Genomic DNA, 23,127 nt, shown 5'->3' with positions numbered 1-23,127 from the left:
TTATAAATTGGTGTTTTAAATGTGTCTTAAATAATATTCCAACTAAACAATTTTGCTACCAGATGCATTCAATGATAGCTCAGCGATGAATCGGTGTTTATGAATGAGTTGAAACGACTTCAAATACCATTGAACTTATTTTAATATAAGTTGATACTGAAATTATATGAGGGCCAGTTTCCGCAATTAGACAAAGAGAGCAAGATGAGTTGATTGTATAATGTTTCAAGAATAGATGTGTTCAATAAAATCACAAAAAACAAAACACAAATGATAATTCATAATTAGATGTGAATGGTGTTGGTTGTGATGATGATGATGATGATGATGATGATGATGGTGGTGATGATAACGACAATGATGATGATGATGATGATGATGATGATGATGATGATGATGATGATGATGATGATGATGATGTTGATGTAACGATGATAATAACGACGACGACGACGACGACGACGATGACGATGATGATGATAATGACGATGATGATGATGATGATGATGATGATGATGATGATGATGGTGATGATGTTGATGATACGATGATAATAACGACGACGACGATGACGATGATGATGATGTTGATGATTACGATTAATGATTCGCGGTGACAAACAGTGCAGCAATTATATATACTACTGCCTTTGTTAAGCATTGCGTACATCTATCGATATTATGTCTTCACTGAGATTTTCTAATTTTGTGAAATGATAACCTATCGATACTGATCACATTTCTTTATGTTCATACGTTAAAGGAATTCAACTCTAAATCGTTTGGCCTTTATGCAAAGGGGGGCAACTCGACAATGCCGAACATCTATTTTGGATAACCATTTATATTTTGCCCTATATCACTAAATCTCATCATCTCTAGTGCTCTCTATTGTCAAGTGTTCTTTTTATTGGTATTTCCGCTTATAAGGGGTGTCAATTTCCCATTTACAATGACACTTAAACTGTTTCAATGCAGAATAAATTTTTAACTGAGGGTTAAATGGTAATCATTAACATCTTTTCACTTTTAGATAGGGCATAGTGTTGTGACACTTAGTGAAATGCATGAATGCTTTTTAGGCATTTCATGTTTGAATTCACACTAGTCGCTATGCATTTGATATGGACTGCGGTTTAAATATGGATATTCGCAATAGTGATAAAACAAGTTTTGTTGGAAGAACAAACTATTTTACAGAATTAAACAGTGCTTGGATTGATTACAAAGTATTTGGAATATACGGACTAAAAGCGATAGGGAAATCAAGCTACTTTAAACATTTCCTGAAATTTAAACGAGGTGAAGCTCATTTCTTTGATCTAACCACTAAGCAGACTATTCGTTCTTTATACATATCTATTTGCTCATCTTTTGCTGAAAAACCAGACGAACTCGCAATTTGTTGCAGCAACAATTATTGGATAGAACACATCCTTGATATAATCCAAGAAGTACCAAAGGACGTCACTATAGTGTTTGACAATGCTGAAGATGTGATCGATGGTCCTTTAGTCGAAAAGTTTCTGCGATTATGCACAACATTGATAGAACATAGTAAAGCCAAAATAGTGATTACATCTACAACTAAAGTTATATTTACAAAACACAGTAATATTTACTTTACACAAGAGATCCTGCCGTTAACACCAGACGAGTCAAAAATTCTCTTCTCAGTGGCTGCTCCAGATGTTGATTTGGGTTCGTACAGAGATACCATCGTTGAATTAAGTGAGGGATTACCACTTCTCATACTTCTAATTGCATCAGAATTAGAGGCAGATGGAGGGCATGTTTCGCCAGAAGAAATGGTGGGGTTGTTGCTAGAATGCCGTCTACAGACCATTAGCAATAGTCATGCACACACGAGAGTTGGTAAGATATCAGGGGAGATCTTTTTTTCTTTTTTTTTGATTTTGAAAAAAACGATATGCTTATCGTTAAATGATCTCATAAACACTTTAGGTTTGTTTAAGAATGATACTATACATGCATTAAAATTCATCTCCGATCAGATTTTGTTACATAAAACGTTGAAATGTATACATCATTTATATATTGACCAAGGTCAGGTAGAACGAAAACCAGTCTAAGGTGTATGGACGAAGGGAAAATAAAAATAATAAACCATGCTAAGAAAATACCCTAACAGTTAAAAAGGTGACACACAACTAATAGTTTATTTGTTTAAGTTTATAAATGATTTAATGTTTTTCCATAAAATTTCATAAATGCTAGTTTGGGGTAATTTTAACCCACTGTTCGTACCAAATAAACATATGAAACTACATGGACAAGTGTAGGAAAACGAGTTTTATATTTCAAAAGCATACTTAAGTATCGCTTAACAGTTTCATGTTTATGACTAGTTGTTTTAATGATGACAGAGTTCAAGTTATACGCACTTAGATTTATAATATTAATGTTGTTGTTCACACGACCTCACTGTTGAAACTTTGACAGATAGATAATGAAATTACAATATAAATGTAGTGTTATTTATATCCAACACAAAAGTGATCACTTGTATGTACTACAAATCAATTATTTGTCAAAGCATAAGGTTTATCCATTCATGATATTAGGGTGTTACGATAACATACTTATATCAGTTTTATTTATTGTTTATTGTTTATGATTGATGAGTTCTAGTACTTGTTGAAGAACCTATAATTCTCTATGAATTACCATGTACTTGCACACACCTGGGGTAAACATATTAATGTTTATATTGTATGTATATACATGTATGATACATGTACATTCACAAATATGTGTAGCAAAGACTTTAAACTGTATTTCAGATGTTTTGTACAGATGTTTCATTCTCCGACTGCAAGAAGTACACAGAGATTACCTGGTGACTTTAGACTACATCCCTGGGTCATTTACATCGCGACACGCCACAATACTCTTGGGTATACTGAATAGGAAATATCAAATAACCAAATATTTTGAATATCAAATAACAAGATCGATATCATTTTGGTCACCATAACATATTTTTAATTTTGACTTATTTATGACAAAATGTTTCAAATTTACATTTGTAGAACGTTTGTAACAAACTTACACGCAGAACTAATGCTTAAGACGGTTTGTGTAATTATTCAATGATTTAAACATTAATTACTAATTCAGTTTTACATTAACGGTGGGAGTCTCTAGTAACATTTAATACCTATGTGTAATTTAAGATGTTGGCACGGAGGCCAAGACAAAACAGTTTGCACTGAAGCCAATACGTGACCGACATATGCTTCGCTATGAGTCGGATTCCCGTAGATTCAACATACAAGGGATACTGAGAGAGGTCATTACAACGAACTTTGTCATCAAGAACTTGGCAGGTAATAACATTTATATCTTTTTCAATTAATGATGCTGTTAATCAATGCGAGAATGTTCTCTTTTCAAAATGATGACTGTTCTTCATTATTCCTGAATATATACATGTTCAAATGTATAATAAACGTAGTACTTAAAGTTAGATGTGCTTATTTATTTCACAACGATTGTGAAGCAAGTTACTACAACAGTGTATTAACCACTCACGTGGGCACGATGAAGAGTGTGGTCTTGTGTCGTGTGGGAAAATCGGGGTTCTCTGAGGAAACCCACTTGTCTGGCTTGTTAACCTCAAACCAAACTTACATGCCCCTGATATGCACTCCAACCGCATCTTGGTTTTCATCCATTGAACACTTACTTTATTTGCTTTTAAGATGTCAAATCAAGGTACATTCGCTTATTCTGTGGAGTTATGAAAGACATTGCTGATAAGATGGGCACATCAGAATACACAAAAGCTATAGCAGAATTTTCGATGGAGCAACCAAATCTTCGAAAGCTGTTATGGGAGGTTGACGATACAAAACAAGACACTTATCACTTCTTTATAGAAATAGCTTCGTCGTGCACGGAACTCATCGAGAAATATATGGCAGGTATTGACAGTAAATTTGTATGTTTTAATTAATGGAGGATAAGACAGGGTCGTTAGAAGTTGATAAATAACTAAGATATTCCAACATGACAAGTGGTTACTCTAAATTTATCCGTTGAATTCTGAACGGTTTTGTGTTTATTCAAATTCCATGAATGTTTCGTGTCTAAATATTAGTAGCTAAATTATTTGGACTGATTATATAACACCTAACTTGTACCAGTACATTTACAGACCAGAGCGATGCCTTTTATGGAGGCTGTCTGGAACTAGCAGACAAATACGGAAAGGACAAAGACAAGGTTTCCGTTTACATTGCTGTTGGAAGTGTTGAAACACTTACTAAAGTACGTACATGTTTGAGGTTATAACTTAATTAAATGTCTAAAGTATTTTTTATTTGATATCATTTTTGAATGTGTAATAAACTACAGATCGTCTTGTAATTTTTATTTGATATCAGTATGTAACGTGTTGTGATCGTTTAGGATATATGTTACGCTGAAATCCATACAAAAATAGCCATCACTTGCAGATATTGACAGTATTTGCTACACTTTATAAACTAGATTCATTAAAATGCTATTCATACTACGCATGTCGAATACTTAATTTTGTTTAAGAATGCAATTAATGATTCAAAATGTATTTCAGGGAAACTTACAAGTTGGCGAGAAAAACTTCTTGAAAGCGCTACGTGTTCTCAAAAAGTATGAGGACAAACATCAAATGGCCGTTGTGTACAAGAAGTTGGGATGGATTGCTTTTAAACAGGGGTTTTGCGCTCGAGCTGTAGAGTAAGAATTGTATTAACAATACCATACTAAACCTAATGATTTCTACTTCAAATGTCTAATAGAGTTTTGCCTAGTGTATGACAATATTCTTTAGTTGAGCGATAATCGATTGAAAGGGACTTCAATTTCAAAAAATTAAATTCTAATTAAAAATAAATCCGTCAAATAAAAGCTCATTGAATTGAATTTTGAAGATCATTCGAACCCCTTTGGCTCGAGTCTCGGAAAGTTCGAGCCAAGTGGGAATGATTACCTTCAGTAGAAAGAAATCGACCTTTTACATCCAGTTCGAGCCAACAAGGAAATCCAGCCAAGCGATTTCGAGCCAACGGGGTTCGACTGTATAATGTATCCAACCAATTCAAGTGGACTTTATGATCGTCTTGATGCCTCCTAATACCTTATGTGTTATATCATATGCATAACATATATTTGTAATATCGTAAACAAACAGGCTGTGCCAGAAGTCGCTCGGTATTTTCCAGCTAGGTAGAGATGAATACGAGCTCATTACCTTGGAAAACCTAAGCATCATGGCGTCAGCATGGACTGTTTTAGGTTTGTTAAACCCCCTCATTACCACATATATTATAATGGATGTTATTTATGTATTCATATTGTTTTAAATCATTTGTTCATTGCTTGTATGAACGCCTTGTCATTTCAAATTCCAGTGTATTTAGTGACTGTTTTTTCAGGCGAGTTCGACTTAGCAGAGAAATACCACAATTGTTGCCTAAAGCGACGCGAACGACGGTTCGGTAAAACAAGCGCAGCCGTTGGGAAATCATTGAACAATATAGGAATTCTTTTCGAGAAAAAAGGAAACCACCAGAAAGCTTACACACTCTTTATGAAAGGGTTAAACATGAAACGAATTGGTCAGACTGAGACATTATCTATTGTATACTCTCTCAGTAATGTTGCAAATTGCTTAATCAATATAGGGAGATCTGATGAAGCCCACGAACACATCGATGAAGCCATTGATATCCTTAATAAGGAAAGAGTGCCAATGCTGGACGGCTTGTCGTTGGTCCGGCATACAAAAGGCAAAATATATGCGAAAGAAAACAGATTCAAAGAGGCATACAGTGCTTTTTCTGAATCGATAAACATTTCGCGAACGTCAGAACTTAAAGGTTTTGTGTGGATGGAACGATTATTAGATCTTGCAAGATTACAACAGAGAAGAAAACAGTATAAAGCTTGCATAAAAACCCTGGCAGAAGCATTGAGTTTTCAAGAGGAAATAACTAAGTGTATGGAGCATTCCTTTGACATCATCAATTGCTTAAAATGTTTGGCTGAAGTTTGCAAAGAAACCAAAGATAAATCTAAGTATATTCAAACATTATACTCGATGGAAAAAGAGTGTATTAGATTAGAGCAAGTATGTAAAAAGTATGGAAACAAAGTTTGGACAGACGAGGTGCAACGGGAGTTGAACAACACCCAAGCAGAATTAAAACAGCTTGATAAACTTGCTAAAACATATACGAATAAATAATCGAAAACTTTTCATTTTTATTCTTCGAAATTTTGAGATTTTGAGTTTGTTGGTTTATATTTGCAAATTTTGCAAGTTTAACAGAATACTAAGACATGTATTGTATATATACAAATGACCAGTTTGTACGCAATATCACACTGATTTTAGTGCTTTACGACTTCAACCATATATTTGGAGAAAGTTCCACACGAAATTAAACAACGTTGGAAAAAGTGACGTGTTTTATACGAAAATAAATAGTTGGACGTTACCACTGTGTAATCAGTAAAAACTCCAAATCTGGTGTAAATGTTCAAATAATGCGGTGAAAAAGTAAACAAAAACTAAATTCAGCAGATTCAGTATGTTTAGCCTTTTTTTGAAATCACAAACCATTCAGCATTCAAACCAATAAATATGGAAGGTAGGCAATGGCCTGGGATGGTTTAACTATATGTTTAGTTTTATGTAAAACGAGCTAATCATGCTATTAGAAGAATTTCATTCAACTGGGGGTTTCTGTTTCAAATAAGTCATAGTGGATGTTTATTTCAAGCATAATTGCAAAACTAATGCTGGTGTATATATTAAATTTCCCTATTATGAGGTAACGGGGCCCCATTGAAATGTAACGTATATGAGCCAATTGTCGATGTCAGAAACCGGTGACCCATAAAGTCCCGAAAGCCCTGATGGTGGCAGTATGTCAGGAAGAGAGCCAACTAAAGGATAAAACCGGCCCCGACTTTTGCGCATGAGTGAGATAACTGTGACATAAAATATTTTAAGGCATTTTGGCGTGTATGTGTTCCTTTTATGTTTTTGGTAAAAAACACATGCATTTTTCGCTTTTGCTAATTTCAATACTCCTAAGAATAAAGCATGGTTCCCGTAATACTTATAAAAAAATGAAGCGTTCATTATGCCAAGTTGATCTTATTAGATAACGTCAACAAAATGACGTCAATTTAATTAAATTAATTAATTTCTAAGTTTTGTGATTAAAGAAATGAAATATTTGTTAAATTCCGGTGTAAAATCAAAATTGAATGCTGATTGAATCACTTTAGCGTTCGATCTCTGGATAGAAACCCGGACTGGCGACCAGAAAAAGCAGAGAGAACGTGCCCTGTATGGGCTTGGACTAACGACTCTTGGATGAGAAGGGTTACATATTACCGTAAACATATTGATTATACGTGCGGAAAATAGGTGCTTGTTCGAGACATGATCAAGCGTAGTCTAAATATCAGATCCTTTTTACAGATGGTATTAACTAGCTCAATTCCAATACTCGTATAACTTAGTAGGTGACGAGGCTATTTTCAATCAGCAATTTAAATCGAATTCAGAGAATAATTGGATACAATTTTTACAATTCTTACTTTTTATTTGCAGTTTTATATTACGAGGAAAGTGATAATATGGACCGAATGTTATGCTCGTAAAATCAACCTCATCGGAAGTTGACATTTCCATTACGTTTTTCATTTTTTAAAGATTTCATTTATATGCGATATTGTTTGTTTAATTCAGCAAAACTACATACCGTACACTAACATCATTCTCAACAACAAAAAATCCGAACTATTTTTAAAGGATCGCCTAGATTGCCTAGTCTTAGATACGGTAGATCACGGCTTCGTCTGACCGCGTCATATATCAAATGGGGGCATTCTGGTCTAGTCCTTGTTTCACTAATAAAATTCTTTCTCGAGTGCATATGAGGTATACAATGCATGGGTTGCAACCGACCCTTTTTGTATCTCATCTACGTCTCTTCAGAAATAAACAATAGACAACATTGCACAAAAGTGCAGTTTATTTTCATCGGTGACCCTACTTTGCACGATATTATTCATATACACACACATATGTTATCTTGGTGTCCCCTTGTCAGCGTCGGCGTTGCCGTAGTAGTTTACGTTAGCGTCCTTTTATAATTCATAACTATGATAATAAGGTTGCTTTTTGTATCTCATCTACGTCTCTTTAGAAATAAACAATAGACAACATTGAACAAAAGTGCAGTTTAATTTTATCAGTGACCCTACATTGCACGATATTATTCGTATAAATACATATGTTATCTTGGTGTCTCCTTGTTAGCGTCGGCGTTGCCGTAGGGGAGGGGGAGGGGGAGGATACACACCATGAGGCTTATTCCATCCGATAGTGAAGCTCTCCCATACACCCTGCGCTACAAACAGTGATTATATTTTCAAGACAACCGCACATTTCATCAAGTTTTCACATTAAAATGTAGTTAGCAATGGTTGTAGCTAACTTAAATGTCACTCCCCATCGAAGAACGCTGGATTCCTATAATGATTTTGTGTATATATTGGGTGATTTATATATTTTCATGGGTTTGTTTCCGTTTTTTAAAAAAATTACCGCAATATTATTTTCCTTACAATTGGATAGATCAAGAACTATGTAACTCATTTAGGAATATAAGTGAGCTCTAAATATGGGATGCGGGCTAAACACGTATTGATGAATCGTGTCAAAAGGGAAACTACTCATTCAATTCAATGAAAGATTATGGATTGCATTGCCTTTGTTGGCTAACTGTAAGATTTAAACGAAAAATCATTTTTCCAATTATCTTTTTATTGAAGGGAATTGTGGAAAAACATCAAGGCATCGGATCTAGATATCATCAATAGAACTCAACATTATGTTGTCAAAAATGAACAAAGGCTTAATTAAGGTTTAAGGTTTAATTAGCTTTGTCGAGATCCGCAAATTATCTTTTCTGCAAAAGTCAATAACACTGTCTTCCGATAGTTGGAACGATAGCTTTTTATAGGAACATTTATCACATTTCTTAATCATCAAACAAGAAAGCCATTTGACTGTATACCTGACATATGCGCTCTGGTAAACATATACCGGTTGCAAGATAGTCTTAACGATTTTATCTTGCGTAATGTAACACGTTCGAAGTCGAGTTGGAAAGGCACTGTCCATAAAAACCGTAAAAAGACATAATTTAGTTTATGCTGTGAAAGAGATTTTCTCAAAACTCCATAAACTAGTTGTCGCTAAACAAACCTCTGAATTGCCCTCCATGTGTTTAATTTGTAATCGCAATTTCTGTGACAAAACCGAACATATTGTTGCTGCTTGTCCGTACACAGCTGCTGATTTTATGCACGTTTTATAGTGATTTAAATAAGATATTTTGCCAACAAGTCGGGAACAATGTCATGAAAATCAAGACTATAATCAATTTGAATAATGCAAGCTCATTTTGTTTATAACATTTAGCCAATATTTACAATACTTTTGCTTGTGTTTAAATAATACTGAAGGTGCATAAGTCATACTAAATTAATATTGAATGTATGTTTGCAAGACTAAATCAATATACCTGCGTTGTTTCGGAGTATACTTTCAGCTAATTTATATTGAACAAAATCCGCTATAATAACTACCACAACGTTGCCTAGCATTGTGTGAATTAATTTCCATTAGTAGTTAATACAATCTCTGTGATAGTTATTTGTGCGATAATTATCTGACACCATAGACATGTTAAATTGAGAGCTTTTTACGAACATTTTAATGGAAACATTAATTGCGAGTGTCACGAAACGTTAGTTTCATTAGTTTGTTTTCAAAGCCAACTTGATGATGCATGTTGGAATATTACCACTCTGTGGTATTTTGTCAGTGCTTTCTTTGCAATTTTGCGTCAACGCTTATACATTACAAAATGTCACACTATTGCGAAAAACGTTATTTCAAGACTATGACAAAATTTCGCGACCAATGCATAATCAGTTAGTACCGACAGAAGTGCGCATGTGTTTAAATATCTACGTCATATATGATGTGGCGGAAGTGACACAGTCTATACAAATGTCGGCGTCATTGAAGATAACATGGACGGACGAAAATCTCATGTGGACACCGGCAGATTATAGCGGCATAAATATTGGAGTGTATCCACAAGACCATATCTGGAAGCCTGGAGTAGCTCTTAAGAATTCTGTCGAAGATTTTAAAACTCTAGGGGATCCATCATTAAATGTGGAAGTTACGTCAGGTGGCATTGTAACTTGGGAACCTTACCAGGTATTTAAGCAAAGTGTTTTACATTGTCACAATATAACATTTTTAAAACAACATTTTAAATACCTTTTCTTTAAAATATAATTTAATCAACGTCAAAGTAGAGTGAAAAATATACATTCGAAATTCATTCATTTACGATAAATTTACCTATTTATTGAAACCTTTACATTTTATACCAGTATGTAGGTATTCTATTATTCATTTTTTCCAGATATTTACATCACGTTGCACCTTTGACATAACCTACTTCCCATTCGACAAACAGTCATGTGACCTTATATTCGTCACGTGGGGATACAACGCTGATCACGTGTTAATAAAAGGACCAATCAGTGGTGATGCGGCTGACTGGACAGATGTTACATCAAATCCGGAGTGGAAAATCAACGACGTAACTAGCAAAACGACCATACATCCTAGGCCTATGATGATCTTTACTTTAGATATTGAACGCAAACCAAGTTACGTGGTGATCAACATAATCTTACCATTGCTTGTTCTTCTCGGGCTAAATTGTTGCGTTTTCCTTCTACCAAGTGACAGCGGAGAGAAAACGAGTTTTGCGGTAACCGTATTTTTATCATTCGTAGTCTTTGCTACTATTGTCCACCAAACATTGCCTCCGAATTCCGACAATGTCTGTCACTTGACGGTTTACATAATCACTCTGGTTTTCGAGAGCTCAGTGGTCACAGTTTTGGCGATTCTTCTCATCCGCTTGGCCGGAAGGTCTGGCGAGCCTGGTGCCTTTGCCAAGAAAGCGTTAACTTGCTTGGGTTGTCTGAAGACTGGTTACTCACAAGTCGACCACAAAGTATACAGTCTACCATCGGACAAGCTTCAAATAGTCGAAAATAAAGTCAGGTCTATGGATGAACCGGCCCTACCAAATTACAAAGACGTAACCAAACTGCGCAACGAAGATTTTGATTGGAAGAAAGTCGCCTACCGTCTTGACTGGCTACTGTTTGTGTTTTTCCTACTTGTAAATGTTGTCATAACTATGACATTTTTTGCAGGCGTCACGCAGTAGTTAATGCTTTCTGTGTCTTCAATTGACGTTAAAAACAATGAACAAAAACACGAATTTAATGGCAAACTGTGAACTAGTAAATACTAACACACAAATGTCGTTTTAAAAACCATACCAGTCATGTGCAAATCTGGCATTGTAATGTAATACGAAGTTCGATTGTTCCGGGTTTATTCCTTTTTTTAAATGTCATGTTATTGTTCGAACATATGTGTTCTACCGAGTTTGCTGTGCTTTGTTTTGAGTAAATCTAGTAACAATTATTTATTGCTCTGTTTCCCTTTAACGCAGATTGTCAAAAGGCAAGTTAGACTCATTTCGTCGATTCGTAAAACGCTTCAAATTAAAATTATGTTTCGTATACAAACATTCATGTTGCACCAACAGGTCGAGAGGTGTAGACCATAAGAAAAAATAAACGTAACGTAACGAGGCGTTCATCGTCAGAGGCATTTCTTCTTCAAGCCTGAAATACATGTTAACATAGAAATCTGCCTAGATTACTTGAATACAATTTAAAACATATATACTAATTCAATGTGATTCGGTGAAATCCAAAACTGATGTAAACTAGCTGTAATAGTTTTATTATATAATAGGGATTTATTTTACATTTAATAGTCGTTTCCCGTACAATATTACTAATTTTAGCGTAATAGAATGCTAAAGAGTTTGATTTCAGCTCAACCTTTTCTCCATAACATAAAATAATCTTTATTAGTCATATACCAAGGTATTTTACATGATAAATATCCATTCGCGTATGGTTACGATTCGAATACCGGCGAGCCACTTCTTTTGTGCCGTGTCCGTGCATCAGGCGTAAACCGGCGATTGCTTTGTGAGGATGGCCGCATGCAATAGGATAGGTTTTGCTATGTAGTATTCTGCAGATTCATAAGTTTTGTGAGTAACCAGCACGAATCACGTTCGCCGATTTGGTATGATAATGGTCATCAGGATAATGTTGAATAATCACTGTTTTTAGATAATGCAAAACATAAAGCAATACACTGGCTATTGGTGCACGTTGATATCAACGCTGACGTTTGCTTATAACTGTCAATGTTTCCTCTTTGATCATTGATGTTTAATCTAATTTACAGATGGACGTTTAGTGCGTCACATTGTACCTGGAATTCTTCAGGGATTACGTATTCAGTACATGTTTGTATCGATTCACCACTTGTTTATGCGATATTTGTTTTATAATTTGTCACCGGCAATAAGAGACTTTTACCATTTTTCATTTCATTTTCAATTAAAGTTGTTTTTTTTTCAATCAGCTGACCTGATGTCCAGTCTTTCGCTAAAAGCTAAGCAGATGGATGTGTACAAACTCACTTACATCATTTTGTGTTCAAAATCAACACACTGAACTGAAACTTGTCTTAACTTTAAAGATGATTAAGGTAACCTGACATCCTCACTTCTCTGAGTTCGAATATTTCGAATACTCTGTTTTCACTCCAAGCACTGTTTAATTCAGTAAACTAGTTAGTCCTTCCAACAAAATTGATCTAAAAATTAATAGCAGTATACATTTTAAAATACTGTGTCATTTAAAAAATGTTTAAATTAAAACATGCAATTTCGTCCAACGAATCATCACTCATGTCTTCAGTTGTATCCTCATCTTCACCAAGTGTGAATGCAATGAGACAGCTGAATCGATGTAATAGACCTGGAAGGAAACAGCACTATGAATGGAAGTTAAACATGGTAAAGAACCTAAATCAGAAAAAGCTTAACTAAAAGTAAAACAACCACACGACACCGACTGCACATATTGGTACCGACTTTGAAGAAGGTTTGGATGCTTTAAATCTCGTTGTTTTCTAACATTATTCTCAAGTTTCATTGCCAGTAAAAATAAGGTTTAAAATATCTCCTTTTTAACTACTGTTGTGTCTTAAGGTTTTCAATCAAACAATGCTGACAATGTATATATCTTAATACAATGTTTCTTTGCCCCAAAAAGTGTTATTCTCATTTAAACATGTACTTCAAACTCTAAACGTTTGTCAAAAGGTACTTCAGCTATTGCAAAGGAGAGAAAGATTCTTAGATTTTGTAAACTTTGCATGATGAAACAAAGTGTGGCGATAATGTACTTTTTTGCTGCTTTTTGCACTTAATACACAGAACACTGGGGTTATAGAGAATCAAAACCAGAAATTTTGCCAAAAATTTGCTTGTCATTCTCCAAAAAGATTAACCAGATACTACTCTAGGTAGAATGTTTTTTGGATTGTTAAAACATATCCTTGTTTTGATAGAAATGTGATCAACAAGTTTGTTTACATTTTGATGTTTAAAATGCCTCGTTGTCAACTTTTGACTTTTTCCTAAGATAATGCATTGTTATTTGTTTCATGTCATGGTTTAGATCCTGTTTTCAATCGAAAAAACGGTATACGCCTTATAAAGTGTTTATGTATTTGACCAAAAGACGTACATGTGCCAATAGCGACTAGAAGTTCTTCATCTTAAAAATAATGAAATTATTCTGACTCGGAAGTAAATCTCAGTTTTATAAAGGCCGGTTGTTGACAGCACTGGTAGGAGTGAATCTCGATCCGACTTAAGGTGACGTTATAGTAGAAACATTCCCTGTGCTAAATTTACCTGTGTTCAAAGTGTGTAGACAATCAATTTTATTTCAAAATAATGATATTTTTACAGTGTAGTTAGTCATTTTTTAAGCATATGAATATAATATTAAACAAAATATTTAAAACCTCTAACAATAACGACTGTTATCACCAAAACTATAGTTTGAAAAAGTGCGGACTATTTAAATTGCAACCTATGTTTCCAATAACCGAGCTAGATTTGACAAAGCAAGAAGCAAACATTACGAAATATATATTTTAATAATTTAATTTGTTGAACTTAGATAATATTAAAGTAGTATCCTGTTTTGCCTGGTTACACAGCGACATTAACTTTATTGTCAATAAAATATTAATTTATCATTTACCATCAAGCTTCAGTAAACCTGGGGCGGTCCCTGTGGTTGGTTTACACGGGGACTCTTAGATTCACTGTGCTACATATCAGCACCTTATTAATACACACATGATCGTGAATTATAATGGTGAAAACCCGTATAAAACCCTGTTCACGCAGCGCTATCACCGCTTTGATTTTCTTTGTAAACATCGACGTTCTCGTAGTCGTCTATGTTAGCGGTCTTCGTGAAGACTTTGAGAATAAGGCTGCATTCCAGTCGACAGCGAAGCTCTCCAATACCACACTCGACGACGAACAGTGAAACGGTTATGTCCTACGGACTTCCCTTTCTTGTTTTCAAGACAGCCGCTCTCTTGACCAATTTTCACAATAAATAGTCTGTAATGGTTGTTGTAGTCTAAATTGTCACTTCTTATCGAAAAACGCTGGATTTCTAAATGATTTCGTTATAATTTTTGGTGATTTTATAATTTTTAAGACCTTGTTTCTGCTCTTTAGCATTATAAATGCTATAATTTACTAACACTTCGATAAAGAAGAACTTCTGTGATTTTAACGGGAAAGTACTCCGTATGATGAAATAACGAAAAAAAGAAGAAAATTGTCGAAAACAGACATAAACTTGGTATCGATGTGTACAATGCATTGAAACTTATTAACTGAAGTACCACATAGTTTACAATTAATTTGTTTAGCAGTTGTTTGGTATTTTTCCATTAAAAATATTACTAGGTATGTTTACCTAGTAGAATTCATTCCTTATGCGTGATTGGCTGGTCGATGTTATCACGTGATATTACCAAGTTAGGTATATAGCTGAAATATTCCAGCAGTATAAGGTAAGCTTTCGTAGCACAGTGGATACACCACTGGACTGCAATTTTGGCGACCCCGCTTCGAACCCGGCTTTCGACTCGATTTTTTTACATTTTGGTATATGTTTTTTACAATTATGATATCAAAGAGTGAACCATTTTATTAAATAATTGTCCTGAGATTCGTTACAGAAAAAACAACGTTTTTTTGGTGCTAATCTGGTGTACAGTCCCTTTAAAATGTTATTTTCAATTCTTATTATTCTTCTTTTATTCATTGTATATAGGGTTTTAAAAACATATCCTTTTCAATGTTTAGTCATTATTACGCATTTTGAGGGGTAATGCAGAAGTCTCTCTTCTCTTTAAGAAACATTCTTCTTTTGATTGGATAGAAATGTCGCTATCTTTTGGGATATTAAAAATACTCGGGGTGTATTTCGTATATCCTCAGATCATTTGGTCGTTGTAAACCAGTCAAATGGCTGCATTAAGGTCTGAGGTGAGATATCACTTCATACGCACGGTATCAGAGCTGATGATACTGAAAGTGAGACAATCGTTCTTCAACAACTCAACGATTGCCTTAATGATATTGTGTTATGGATGACTGAGTTCAAACTAAAGATGAATAACAGTAAAACAGAAATAATTGTCTATGGGACACAGCAACAACTGTCCAAGTTGAACATAAACAGTGTTAACGTTGGTGGGATCGAAGTCAACTGTGTCGATACTGTTCGAGATTTGGGGTACAGATGACCAGTACTCTGAGTTTTGATAAGCATATTTCCAGAAAGTGTCAAATAGCAAATATGCAATTAAGAAATCTGAAGACAATGAGAAAACATCTTACTCAGAAATCCGCAGAAATACTCGTTCATGGTCTGATACATTCACATCTGGACTTTTGCAATGGACTATTCACTGGTATTCCAAGTTACCAACTGGACAAATTACAACGTGTACAGAATCATGCTGCACGCATTGTTACTGGTGCCACATACAAACAACCTAGTGTGGAGATTCTTAGATCTTTACACTTGCTTCCGATTCGTGCCAGAATTATGTTTAAAGTGATTGTGACTGTGTTTCGTGTTGTAATGGCACAGCACCTTCGTACCTTTGTGACATGTTTATTTCATCTAAAAACCAATACATGTACCGACAAAGACTGAGATCATCCTCGTCAAGTCATCTCTTTGACATTCCAACTACAAAAACTAAACTTGCTGATAGTTTCTAGCAGTTGTTGGACCTCAGTGGTGGAACTCATTACCAAATTATTTGAAGGACATTGCTAATGAAAAGCAGTTTAAGTCAAAACTAAAGACTTACTTGTTTGGGCGGTTTAACAATTGGAATGTTGTGTAAATGACTATATCAAAGATACTAAACTCAAGAGTGACTATACAAAGTGCTTTTAAAATCATATCGCATACAATATTTCTTTAATATCATTGCTAATTTTGTTTATGTATGTACGCGATGTTTTGTTCTGATATTGTACAGCGCAACCGAATATTTTATACATTTATATATAAATGCTTTGTATTTGTATTTGTATTTCCGTGTGTAAATATATCGAAGACTTTTCGTAACAAATTTGCTTACAAAAAACTTTCTGGACGTTTTCTGAAACACTCTCTGTATTTGGCGGATCTACAATTCATTTAGCGATACTAGTGTAGGTTGAAATGCAGGACTGGGATTACCAAGCCGAAAGTGAATGATGAGATTATATGTCAAAGTGTTAAAGGAAAAGTATAATTAACTTAAACAAATGGACACAAAAATTATATATTCTTTGTAAGAATTGTAGAAGAAATGTTTCAGCAGTATTTGTCAATCGATTGATTTTGCCGCCTTAAGTAAATAAAATGTGGAAAACTTGCCAAAGTTAAACAGGAATACACAAATCATGCTGTGTTTTTTTTCTGTAATTAAGACTGTTTAATTGAATGCCTTTGTTCAAAATCAATTTTTAATTATTTGTAAATTGTTTGCACGAGTGCCTACGTAATACTACCTTAATATGAAATTTATGTTTGTACGGATTTATGAAACCAAATGCCCACATGTTTAGGAATAACCTCAGCTTACTTATATTGAACAAAATCCGCCATTGTAATCAGAAGGACGTGGTCCTGCATTGTTTGTAATGATTTCCATTAGTAGTCAATAAAAACTCTATGTTATCTGTGTGGTAATTATCGGACTTAATAGACATGTCAATTTGCGAGCAATAACTTTTTTCCGAACGTTTGAATGGGACACTAATTGCGAGTGTCTCGATACGTGTGGTTGTATGTCAGTTTCAATAGTTTGTTTTCAAAGCCATCGTGATGATGCTTGTTGGAATATTACCATTTTTTGGTATTTTGTCATTGCTTTCTTCGCAATTTTATGCAAACGCATATACATTACAAAATGTCACACTATTGCGGAAAACGTTATTTCAAGACTATGACAAAATTTCGCGACCAAAGCATAACCAGTCAGAACCGACAGAAGTGCGCATGTGTTTAAATATCTACGTCATATATGATGTGGCGGAAGTGACACAGTCTATACAAATGTCGGCATCATTGAAGATAACATGGGCAGACGAAAATCTCATGTGGACACCGGCAGATTATAGCGGCATTGATGTTGGTGTTTACCCACAAAACGACATTTGGAAGCCAGGAGTAGCTCTAAAGAATTCTGTTGAAGATTTTAAAACTCTAGGGGATCCATCATTGAATGTCGAAGTAACGTCAGATGGCATTGTAACTTGGGAACCTTACCAGGTATTTAAGTGAAGTGTTTTACATTATCAAGATATGCCTTTGTTTATAACAGCAATTATTATTTTTGCATGCACTTTAATTGTAAATACCTTTTCATTAAATATTATTTCATTAAACGTAAAAGTAGAACGAATTATGTATTCGAATTTCATAGATTTGAGATAAACTCAGTTAACTTATTTAATGAAACCTGTTATATTAGACCAATATTATAATGTTTTTCATGTCACCATTCCAAAAACATTTTAAATACCTTTTCATTTAATTATAATATAATCAACGTAAAAGTAGTGTGAATAATATATTCGAAATTCACCTATTTACGATAAATTTACTTATTTATTGAAACCCTTACATAATATACCACTAAGTAGATATTGTATTATACCTTTTGCAGATATTTACATCGCGATGCACCTTTGACATAACTTATTTCCCATTCGACAAACAGTCATGTGACCTCGTATTCGTCACGTGGGGATACAACGCTGATCACGTGTTAATAAAAGGACCAATCAGTGGTGATACGGTTGACTGGACAGATGTTACATCAAATCCGGAGTGGAAAATCAACGACGTAACCTGCAGAACGACTATACATCCTAGGCCTATGATGATCTTTACTTTAGATATTGAACGCAAACCAAGTTACGTGGTGATCAACATAATCTTACCATTGCTTGTTCTTCTCGGTCTAAACTCTTGCGTTTTCCTTCTTCCAAGTGACAGCGGAGAGAAAACGAGTTTTGCGGTTACCGTATTTTTATCATTCGTAGTCTTTGCTACTATTGTCCACCAAACATTGCCTCCAAACTCCGACAACGTCTGCTACTTGACGGTTTACATAATCACTCTAGTTTTCGAGAGCTCCGTAGTCACAGTTTTGGCGATTCTCCTCATCCGCTTGGCCGGAAGGTCTGGCGAGCCTGGCGCCTTTACCATGAAAGCATTAACTTGCTTGGGTTGTCTGAAGACTGGTAACTCAGAGGTCGAGCACGATGTGTATAGTCTACCAACGGACAAGATTCAAATGTTCAAAAATAAAGTCAGGCCGATTGATGATCCGGCTTTACAAAATGACAAAGACGTAACCAAACTGCGCAACGAAGATTTTGATTGGAAAAAAGTCGCCTACCGGCTTGACTGGCTACTGTTCGTGTTTTTTCTTCTTCTGAACGTTGTCATAACTATTATTTTTTTCGCAGGCGTAACGCAGTAGATGCTGATTTCCGTGTCTGTATGTCACGTGAAAAAGAACAAAACCCGAATTTAATTGTAAACTGTAAAACAGTAAAATCTTCCTCACAAATCCCGCAAGACATTGTAATACTTAAGGTTCGACTTTTCGAATTAATTCCTTTTTTGTATGCGATGTTGTGTCGCAACAAGGACTGTGTTTAGTAAATTCATCAGCTTTGTATTTCTTTAACGAATATGATTCATTGTAAGAATGATAGCAGAATTAAAACGTACCGATGGTTTTGATAATTTAGCCGGGATATGTCAGATACGTAAACAAAATAAATTTAGCATGGTTTCCATGAACGTAATGGCACCGGGCGAAAGTATTTTCGGTCAGTTAAAAAGTGTGAGTCAAAATACATGAATGAATGTTGCGTTTATAAATAAATCGGAAATCGTTCCTATGTCTAGTAAGTTATATGTTTGTTACATTTTTGCTTTTTACAAATGAAGATTGTTTACATAAAATGATGAAAGGTTAGTTACGGCAATTTTTCATGGAAGACAACTTCAGAGCATTTTTGTAATTTTAAGTATTTTTGAATGTCATAAGAATATTTTTAGCATCTAATTGTTATCATGTTTGTAGCATTATTTTGATTATGATTGTGTATATGAAAAAACTGTCTTGATAAATATGTTTGGGTTATTTCAGATAACCCTTCCATTACGTTCTGTTATGTTGGATTGGATTGTTTAATTGAATATTTGATGATATAGAATAAATCTGAACGAGTGTATTAAAACGTGTTCCGGTTTATATATGTGAGCACAGAAGATTCCGCGGTATAGTGATATGACACCGCGACAAATGTTATTGTTTGAAGATATATGTTCTACACAGTTTGCTGTTTGAGTGTTCTGAGTATAACTCGCAACAAATACATTGTGCTCTGTTTAGTTACCATTTTCAGAAAATTGTCAAAACGCAAGTCAGACTCATTTCGAAGAATCAGAAAAAGCCTGAAATAAAAATCATTCTTCGTATATACATTGATGTTGCACAAATCCTGTCTTGAAATGTAGAGAATAACAACCGAGAAGGTTCCCAAGTCAAGTCACCGTCAGAGACATATCAACGTTTGTTTTTGTTTCAGACGACAGTACCTTAGTTTTAACACTCCTAATGATCTGCCACTCTTTATTTTCGTAATATAAAGTCCATAAAAAGTGCATTTAATAATCCATGAAATAGTCCCTTCGAAGAGAAGTGTTCTGTACAGTGTTACTTGTTTTAGTGAAACTAGAAAATATTGAATTGGCTCAATTAGTCAAATAAAAAGGATCTAGTGACGTACGGTTACAATTGGAGCACCGGCGAGCCACTTGTTTTGTGGCGTGTCCGTGTATCAGGCATGAACCGGTGTCATTGCGGACGACCGGTATGCAATAGAAAATGTTGCGCTATTTTGTATCCAGCAGATTCATTTCGTATTCAGCTAATTCTTTTTTTTCCCGTAACGCATATGAATCTGGTCCACCGATGTTGTATAAATATTGTCATAAGGCTTAAACTGAATGAAAGAGAGACTGAACAAGATATCAAAACATTAAACAAATCAATAAACTGGCCCTTGATGAACGTTAATGTGAAATATTACTGTTGCTTATTAATGTAAATGTTTCCGCTTTGATCATTGATGTTGAATCTTATATCTAGTATCTGAATACTTAAAGGATTACGTATTCAATTCAGAAACTTTAATTGGTTTCGTATTCGTTCATCACTTGATTTGGGGATATTCATTTCATAATTTATACGCTTAAAAGTAATTATTATATATTGCTTAATATATTCACTCTCAAAACCCAACTTACCTTAGCTGCAATTATGCAATACTATTACAGCATATAGAATCGAATTCTTAAACATGATTCACCTCGATCCTTAAAAAACAACATCAAGTCTTCGAGACCTGTACCTTTAGTTCCTTTTTCTGAAAAAGAAAGAGAGTACCAGTCTCAGTTTAGGAGAACGGTTAGAGGATTGGTTCCTGGAGCTTAGCCGAGAAAAAGCGTTAACCCTTCACAGACTCATGTTTATATCTGCTTAGCATTCTTAGCATTTCATACCGCCAATCTCTTCAAACGGAATATTACGTTTTTTAAATAGAATAAGGCCATCCCAAATTAATATTCTGTTCTATGGATTTTCAAAAACAAAATTGGGTCGAGCGAGCGAAAGATTTATTTTCATTTCAAAGATATAAAGAAGCGGCGAAAGGCAATTTTGATCGATCACATTAAGTAATGCATTCTGAAGGCAAGCAAGAAGTTGTATATATTACCTTTCTTCACATATTTAATGCAAACGTTTTACTCTGATGTATGCAAGTTTTGTTTGCATATTATCATTATTTATACAGGTACAGCATGAAATCAAATTCGTCGTCTTAGCAGTTTGACATGGACAGTGCGTTTGGAATTGAAAGATCACTTTACTTATTATACTGTTTTGTTGTATACTGAACGTCACACCACCTTGTATTATAGAAAAATACATTGTAACACACTGAGAAGTTGACATTTGGGGAAAGAAAGATGTTTGTACACCAGCAGGCTATAAGAAAAACCCAGGACACGAGGACATTGTTACAAGCCGAATAAATTCCTTCTCTAACATGACAATTGTAAATTGAGTCGTCGAAAGCTGATGTTGATTACACAGCAATTTACCTCAGGAGTCAGTAGTAGAGTACCAAATATCAAGCGTCAATCACTGGGCAGATTCTCTAGACAGCCAATCGTATTATTGTTTCCAGAGTGAAATCCGCATTTACTTTCTTCACTCCATATTCCCAAGTACAATCTGTTCACTGCCATGATTGGTAAATTTTGCCCATCTAATTTCTTAACCTGTTGATTTTACAAGAAGCAGAAAATTTTATGAAAGTGCTTTGCAATATCACACTTCCTGCTTTTAGAGTGCCTTGAATTACTTTTCTGGGTTTGCCTCTTGAATTAAAATGGAATATAATCTCGTTAGTCATGATAAGTCGAACCGCAAATTGATATACGAAAGCTCAAAATATCCAAATTGAATGACAGTAATTTACTACAATAATAATTGCTTCACCATAAAGTATTGTTTAAACTGGTTTAAGGTTCAGTTTCAGGATAGTATCAACCATTTGCATGTGTTTAACATACAATTCACACTGTTTGACATATACGTTCTATTCAACAATCGTTCCGATTCGCTATTGTTGAAATTCTTAAGTTAACGCCTTCCGTTTCCACCGAGGATGATGCACTTAGCCGATTTACTGCTTGAAAACAAAGTTTATATGTTTTTCACAAACAGGCATTCATATTTATTATCAGAAAATTCAAAATTTATATTGTAAAGTTTTCAAAATATGCTATGAAAAAAATAGTCAGTCTCGGCAAAATCCTTTGTGCGGACACAACACAAATAAATTAAAGTACTTTTTTGCATTTCGGAAAAAGAGGGGCGATAAATCCGACGAACAACTGATCAATTTGTTTTGGCCTTTACAATACATCGAGGGGTGAATGCGAAAAGGTTCTAACTGACATAAAATAAAGAAGCAGATAGAACCCTTTCGCTTTCACCCCTCGACATATAATAAATGTTTTAAACAATTATAACATTTATTATTCTTCACTCAATACCAGCAATGGAAGTGTGTTGTACATTTGAAACAACCCGATATACTGTTAATAATTTAACAAAACTTTTGTATGTATGTAATACGATAATTTATCTTAGAGAAATGAATATTTTTATAAATTCGTTAGAATTTCACATTGAATGCACGCACTTTATTAGCTATACATCACTGTTGAAACGAGGAAACATTTGTTGTTATATACAAACATTTATTCGGTAAGTTTGTGATGGTGTTCATAACAAATAAGCACACTTTGAGTCAGACCGCAAGTTCCTTCTAAAGACAATCTATAGAATCAATATACATTTTGTATA

General features: G+C 34.6%; 3 protein-coding genes across 3 annotated transcripts; all 3 read left to right on the top strand.

The window, feature by feature from the left end:
- The first annotated feature begins 970 nt into the window (after positions 1 to 970).
- On the top strand, positions 971 to 6,448 carry LOC128214184 (uncharacterized). Its single transcript, XM_052920527.1, has 8 exons — positions 971 to 1,874; positions 2,804 to 2,917; positions 3,197 to 3,349; positions 3,725 to 3,946; positions 4,180 to 4,292; positions 4,600 to 4,742; positions 5,197 to 5,300; positions 5,441 to 6,448. The coding sequence occupies exons 1-8, from the start codon at positions 1,124 to 1,126 to the stop codon at positions 6,250 to 6,252; spliced, it is 2,412 nt and encodes an 803-aa protein (XP_052776487.1). The 5' UTR covers positions 971 to 1,123; the 3' UTR covers positions 6,253 to 6,448.
- A 203-nt stretch (positions 6,449 to 6,651) lies between these two features.
- On the top strand, positions 6,652 to 14,630 carry LOC128215213 (neuronal acetylcholine receptor subunit alpha-7-like). The gene is made up of 4 exons (XM_052921920.1): positions 6,652 to 6,658; positions 9,992 to 10,320; positions 10,532 to 11,286; positions 14,486 to 14,630. The coding sequence occupies exons 1-4, from the start codon at positions 6,652 to 6,654 to the stop codon at positions 14,628 to 14,630; spliced, it is 1,236 nt and encodes a 411-aa protein (XP_052777880.1).
- Positions 14,631 to 17,135: 2,505 nt separating this feature from the next.
- LOC128213999 (acetylcholine receptor subunit alpha-1-B-like) lies at positions 17,136 to 19,918 on the top strand. Its single transcript, XM_052920156.1, has 2 exons — positions 17,136 to 17,936; positions 18,334 to 19,918. Exons 1-2 carry the CDS (start codon positions 17,490 to 17,492, stop codon positions 19,153 to 19,155), a joined length of 1,269 nt encoding a protein of 422 aa, XP_052776116.1. The 5' UTR covers positions 17,136 to 17,489; the 3' UTR covers positions 19,156 to 19,918.
- Positions 19,919 to 23,127: the final 3,209 nt, after the last annotated feature.

Source organism: Mya arenaria, chromosome 13 (assembly GCF_026914265.1).
Source record: "Mya arenaria isolate MELC-2E11 chromosome 13, ASM2691426v1".
Lineage (NCBI taxonomy): Eukaryota > Metazoa > Mollusca > Bivalvia > Myida > Myidae > Mya > Mya arenaria.
This window is presented reverse-complemented; position numbering and strand designations above follow the sequence as displayed.

Excerpts from the sequence above, each read along its gene's own strand:
- LOC128214184 (XM_052920527.1), top strand. The coding sequence starts at position 1,124 with ATGGACTGCGGTTTAAATATGGATATTCGCAATAGTGATAAAACAAGT. Across the intron at positions 2,918-3,196 it reads ACACGCCACAATACTCTTGG|ATGTTGGCACGGAGGCCAAG; the intron begins GTATACTGAATA and ends GTGTAATTTAAG. Across the intron at positions 3,947-4,179 it reads CATCGAGAAATATATGGCAG|ACCAGAGCGATGCCTTTTAT; the intron begins GTATTGACAGTA and ends GTACATTTACAG.
- LOC128215213 (XM_052921920.1), top strand. Across the intron at positions 10,321-10,531 it reads TAACTTGGGAACCTTACCAG|ATATTTACATCACGTTGCAC; the intron begins GTATTTAAGCAA and ends CATTTTTTCCAG. Across the intron at positions 11,287-14,485 it reads TACCGTCTTGACTGGCTACT|CGCTATCACCGCTTTGATTT; the intron begins GTTTGTGTTTTT and ends CTGTTCACGCAG.
- LOC128213999 (XM_052920156.1), top strand. The coding sequence starts at position 17,490 with ATGATGCTTGTTGGAATATTACCATTTTTTGGTATTTTGTCATTGCTT. Across the intron at positions 17,937-18,333 it reads TAACTTGGGAACCTTACCAG|ATATTTACATCGCGATGCAC; the intron begins GTATTTAAGTGA and ends TACCTTTTGCAG.